The sequence below is a fragment of the Palaemon carinicauda genome, chromosome 7 (genome assembly GCF_036898095.1).
Source record: "Palaemon carinicauda isolate YSFRI2023 chromosome 7, ASM3689809v2, whole genome shotgun sequence".
Taxonomy (NCBI): domain Eukaryota; kingdom Metazoa; phylum Arthropoda; class Malacostraca; order Decapoda; family Palaemonidae; genus Palaemon; species Palaemon carinicauda.
This window is the reverse complement of record NC_090731.1, coordinates 108500885-108507027: the sequence shown is the minus strand read 5'-3', so window position 1 is coordinate 108507027 and position 6143 is coordinate 108500885. Positions and strand designations below refer to the sequence as shown.

The following is a 6143-nucleotide window of genomic DNA, read 5'->3' as shown; positions in this document are numbered from 1 at the left end:
CATTGTTACTTATCTTTTGCGTTATAATTATATGGTATTAATTTATTTATTTTGGTACTTTAGTTTTTCAGTACGACGCACGATGTTTTTTGTGTTAATCATGCATATGACTGTATATAACTATATGCCATGTAATTCATTGTATTTATACTAATTTGGACCTTATATAAACATCGCTCCCTACCTGTTGAACGCTGTTCCAATCCAATCCATTCTTGGTAAAGAAACTGTTGATGATATTGAAGACATCTTCTCCCTTCGTGGTTGTCAGCAGATTCTCGCACAATAGGAACTCTTCTTTGATCCTGTCCTGGTGGACGTAACGGACAAACCCAAGGAGAACAGCACAACTGGCTATGTCACACGATTCATCAAATTGCAAGGAGAATTTGCTATATGAGCTTTCTTTGATCTCTGTTATAACTTGGGACAAGATATCTGATGTCATGTCATCGATTTGTGTGTGGATGGTGTTGTTTGATAAAGATATGACACTCAGTTTCTTCGCTTGCTCCTCCCCACATACCTTGCTTACCATCTCGTATGCACAAGGCATAATCAGATTCTCTGCAATGGTGTGGCATTTCTGTTGTTCAGCAACTTTATATGCAACAAAGTAGGATGCTTCGACTGCAGTTTGAAGCTTTTGGGCTTGAATTCCAGATGAACCGAACTGGATATTCTTCAGTGCTACAGCCTGGCGCTGAAAATAAGCCTGATCCTTATTTTGAAGATTTGTATGGTACTTCTGGAGGTGAGTTGAGAGTTTTGATGGCTTCAGGCTTTCATTTGTCAACACTTTGTGACATATCACACATTGTGGCCGATCCTCTCCACCGGATGGTAAATTCACAAAGCCATGGCGAAGAAAGGCGTCAGAGTAGGTTCGCGTTTTGGACATTTTATTGTTCCATCTGCAGAAAAAGAAAAAAATGCATAAAAAAGTGAACACTGAGAACTTATTATTCAGTTTTTCATGGCATTCTAGATAACATTAGAAGAGCTTATTCAGCATAGGAATGATGTAACTGTGTTAAAAATAAAAATAAAAAATTCTGCACTCACACACTCGAATACACAGTTACACTAAAACACTAAATTACACTTCCATACACAACTCGAATATCACAAGCAAAATCCGCAACACCAAAACCTCAGTACACCACTACTGAAAACCTCAACGCAACACCTATTCAACACAATATCCGTGAATACAGTGCAAAACGCGAGGTACATAATTTCTCGCATGGCAGCTAACACAAGTTCACTGATGCAAGCACACACGCATACATTCGCCAGGCTGCATGTATCATGCTTGTCAGCACAAGAGCATCTTGTAGCGCGAGACTATGGTGAACGTACGCAGCCTCGCATACTCCGTTAATGCTAGCAAAACCATTGAAAACGTAAGAACCACGCATACATTATATTATACAAAATTAATAACACAAACTCACAGTAACAGTGGGTAAATACTAAGTATAAACTGCACAGGGCAGTACACATACATACCAGCTCATGTCCACCTCGGCTGATGCTCACAGAGAAACTGGCAGTGTGAAATAGAGGCAGACTCGGGCAGTGAGTGACGCGTACTGGACTCGTCGATGAGTCATCGGGGTTACTGAGTGACTTGTGTCCTGAAGCATACTTGTGAAAATACTTTTCGGTTACCACACACTTAGCTATATATTTTTTCTTTTCTAATACTGTATATTAGTTTTTGATATTTATTGTTATTTGGTTTAGCTTTGTTACTTACTTTTAATAGGTTTACTTTACAACTTAAAATACTAAGACTAAGTTAACATTAATCCTAATACCAATGCTTACTTGATTTTCAGAATTCTTAACATTTTTCTGTCACCCCTCCATTACCCCCGAAAAATTACTAAATTACCCCCAGGGGGTAATTTACCCCCAGGATCTTTATATTATGTCATTGTTGTCGTGGATTTGGCTATTATGATCGATCCTCACGAGTGCTAGGCTTCCTAGCCTAGGCACCTACACACTTCATGCATGATATAACCTTCCTAGTAAAGTTTTATTGAAGCTCAGGCAATATTTTATACAATAAATATATTACTGTTTATTTTTTCCTCTTCCATACTAGTATACTAGAGTTTCGATGAACGTTTCTCTATGCTCTTTGGCTTAATAGCCTAAGGGCTTTAGTATACTTGATATATGTCCCTTATTGCTCTTGTATTGTCTTTTAAGGGGAGGTTGATATCTCCTATACCTTTTAAGTCAATACTATCTCTACGAGATCTAAGAGTAATTCCCTTTCCCTCTGATTAGCCTAGCCTATCCTCAGTTAACTTTGCTGTGACCTCTGTTCGGGCAAAATTTGCTGGGGCGTTTCGTTTCTCTCTCCTTTCCTCGGACGGGCATAGCTGATTCTCTGCCAATCCTCGGGTTTGGAGTTGAGGACGGGACATCAGAGTAAGTCTGTGTTAGGCATCTTGCTACCTTGGGAAATGACTTCCCAGTTAGTCTAGTTGCTGTTCAGGAGGCTAGTCCTCCCTAGGCCAATTTGAGGTTATTGTTTTACAATTTCCCCTTTTCCTGGTCTAGCAGACAGTCCTGTACTAGGGGTTTTTAACTGGAAGATAGGATTCTTCCTTGGTTAAGATCCCTAGTACGAGATTCTGTTCTCTATGAGTTGCGTCCTATGGGCGTTCTGTTTTTGCTTAACCCAATCTGGGGAAATGATTTCCCCTACCTGAGGTTACTTTTGAGATCAGAATCCTTTAGGTTAGGTAACGCTTTAGGGTATTACCTTACTTATGGACTTTTTACTCCTTCCCCGCTATCTCTTTTGTGTTGGATGAACCATCACCCTCTTGGCTATGGTCCTACATATGTCCCTACGGGTGTTTGTAGAACTAGTCTGATGTTTCCTGTCGGCTGCCGGCTAGGCCGGCTGCCGGCAGGTAATCTCATATCTTTGAGTGTGCCCTTGAGTCCTCCCTTGGACTGCCTTTCATATGCCTTATGATGGGATATGGTTGAGTGGAAGCCTGAAATTAATTCCCTCTTCCACTGGCACACTCTTTCAGGATGCTGACTGGCATAGCTGATTTTTTGCCGTCCTCTATCCTTATCTTTCTCTTTGACCTTCTTTATGGACTAGCCGACGGCAGTTAGTTCTGCCAGCGTCCATATGGTTGGTTGGGCCGGCAGTTTGCTGCCACCTCTCACCTTGGACATCGCTGATCGATGAGCCAATGACAAGAATTCTATGACCGGCTGCCGGCAACTGTGTTGCTTGCCGGCAGCCGGCCTGTGCCTTCCATCCGTCTTAATTTAAGACAGTATTTAAGCCCAGACAGGCCGGCATGTGCCAGCAGCCCCGGAAAGTGCCAGACTGCCCGGCAGGTGCCGGCAACGTCGGCGGGGCCGGCAGTGTCGGCGGGGCCGGCAGTATCGGCGGGGCCGGGAGTGTCGGCGGGGCCGGCAGTGTCGGCAGGTCTAACACATGCTGGCGGGACCGGCAATACTGACGGCATACTGCCGCCAGCCACTGCTGTACCCTAAAAAACTTTTTTCCAACCTACAGGTGGTTCTTGGGCCGCCATTTGTGAGACCATCATTTAGGAGAAATGATTTTCTCTTTTATTAATGGTTAATATCCATTAGATTTATCCAGCATATTGAACATAATGGAAGACGTGTCAAGAAGACACTATATATCTTTGATATTTTCTTCCAATAATCAATTCTTTATGAATTTCCTGGTTCAATATGGGAGGAGGTCATAGCAAGTGGCTGGACAGGAGACACATGTAGGTATCTTTCCTACCTTATAGCTTACCCTATCCAAGCTAAGTATAATAACTTAATCTAAGTCGAAATCTGAAGATTTCTTTTCTTTACAGGAGGAGCATCCGGAGTGCGGGAACAACTTTTGGTGAGTCCGTAGCAAGAGCTTCTACAGACATGGAGTGTGCAGGGCTCACGCTCGCTGCTCTGTCACCAAAGGGGTTCTCAAGTATTGGGACCCGCAGGTATGTGCCATTTGTGAAAGTTTCGTAAAAGAGGCTTTTGATGACCAAAAGACTCCAGAGTCTAGGGATGCAGCTAGGGATACGCTGCCTAAATGTGTCAGGGGGTTTCAAAAGAACGCTTCGGGCCCATACCGTCCTAATACTAGAATGAGGGACTGTCTCTTCCCCAGAGCTCATGATGATGCTATCATTCCCCAGACAACATGTCTGTCGTCTACGAGGAGACGGAGAAGAATCTCCTCATAGAAGAGTTGGATCAGGAGGCAGTTGCCCCCCCCCCCTGAAGGTAATGTTGATAATGCCGAAGTGGCTTCGGTTTCTTCAGCTGTAGCGGCCAAACAGGCACCGTCAACTTCCTCTCAACCACCTCAGCTCGAGTCGATCACGAGCGCTCTTCACTCCTTGATCTCCATGGTGCAGGACTTACAGAAGAGGTCGTCCGAGAAGGAAGCCACCTTTCGGACGGAGATCGAGCAATTGGTATCTTCACGTTTAACCCCGAAGAAGCTGAACGTTAAGGACCTTCCCGTTTTCTCTGACGTTAACCCTTGGAGGTACACAGAGCATATGCCTATGTCAGCAGGCAAGATTTTCCTCTCGGAGAAACTGGGCACTGTGCCAGTAGAGGAAATCTAGTTCTGGCCCAGTAGAGGGGCCTATCCGGATTGTTACGTCCCTCTCAGAACTGAACCGGCATCAAAAGAAGAGACGGAGCCCAAGGAGACGATTGTCCTTGAGCTTGCTAAGGCACAAGCCTTATTTACTAAGACTTTGAAAGAGAGGGCTTTTACTAGTTCAAAGGTGCCGGCTCTTAGTAAAAAACATCCATCGTTTGTTGCTGACCCCCAACGTACTTTTCCCTTTATGGATAAAGGGTTTAAAGCAGCTTTGAAGGCCGTGGAGGCAGGGAAGCCTTGCCCCACATTAGAAGAAAGCAAGCCTTTCTCCCTTGTTTTTCCATCAGACGACAAGGACTGGAAGGATGTTCATGTCACCTTCACAGTCGGGAAGCTGGAGGCTGATATCGCTGGACGTCAGTTCAACGAAGACCTCCCAAAGCTGACAGATTTTCTCCTGAAGAGAGATCATGGGACCAAGGAACGCCTGGCTGCTTCCATGTCTCTACAAACAGGGCTAGAGACGATGGCTAGCATTCCTGATACCCCGGATATGTACATGGTCTTTGCCAAGACTCACTTGGCTACGGTAACAAAGGACCTGTACAACTTCATCAAGGCCAGAAGGGCCTGTAGGGAGTTCGTGTTTGCTTCCGCTCCTGTTAAACACGAACCTAGGAAGCTGATAGCTTCCAACATCTGGGGAAAAGACCTCTTCCCAAGTGAAGTGGTCAAGGAGGTTGTAGACAAAGCCGCCTCGGGGAATAGAAATCTCCTCTCCAAGCGGGCCTTGTCTTCAAATAGGAAATCTTCTGCTGACGAGGGTCCCCACCCGAAGAATAAATCTAAACGACCTCGCTTGCCATCTTGGCCAAAGCTGCAACAGCTACCTATGGCCACGGTGCCCCAGACGGTGGCATAACCCACCACCACCTTTCAACTGGTGCCCCAAACTCTGGCATCCCAGTTGCCAGTGTTCACCCCAGTTTTCGAAAGGCAGTCAACTTCTTCCAAACCAAAGTCTCGAGGTTCCTTTCGGGGTTCCTCTAGACGCCCCTTCAGAGGCAGGGGCAACAGAGGTGGTCGTGGCCAAGGAAGTAAATCCTCCAGTCAGCACACTAAGTGAGATGTTGCCGGTAGGAGGGAGACTTCTCCATTTTCAGGATCGGTGGACCTTCGATCCTTGGGCCCACAGCCTCATCAAGAAAGGACTGGGGTGGGGTTGGAAATCAACTCCACCAAGCTTTCCTCAATTCTTCCAACCATCAACCCCAGTTCTGGAAGAATATGTTCAAGAATTACTAGACAAGAGAGTCATAAGGAAAGCAAAGTCCATTAAATTTCAAGGAAGGCTATTCTGTGTTCCGAAGAAGGATTCGAAAAAGCTCAGAGTCATTCTGGACTTATCACCACTCAACAAGTTCATTGTGAACTACAAGTTCAGATTGCTGACATTTCAGCACATAAGGACCCTTCTGCCCAAACCGGCATACACAGTCTCCATAGACATGAC

At 45.1% G+C, this 6143-nt stretch overlaps 1 protein-coding gene across 1 annotated transcript in view; it reads right to left on the bottom strand.

The window, feature by feature from the left end:
- The window catches only part of LOC137644479 (protein FAM200C-like), a 2740-nt gene extending 1091 nt beyond the window's left edge, over positions 1-1649 (bottom strand). The window contains exons 1-2 of the mRNA XM_068377454.1: positions 1543-1649; positions 229-914 (exon numbers count right to left, since the gene is read on the bottom strand). Of these exons, the coding sequence (XP_068233555.1) occupies positions 229-914; positions 1543-1649 (793 nt within the window). The remainder of the gene's footprint in view (positions 1-228; positions 915-1542) is intronic.
- Positions 1650-6143: the final 4494 nt, after the last annotated feature.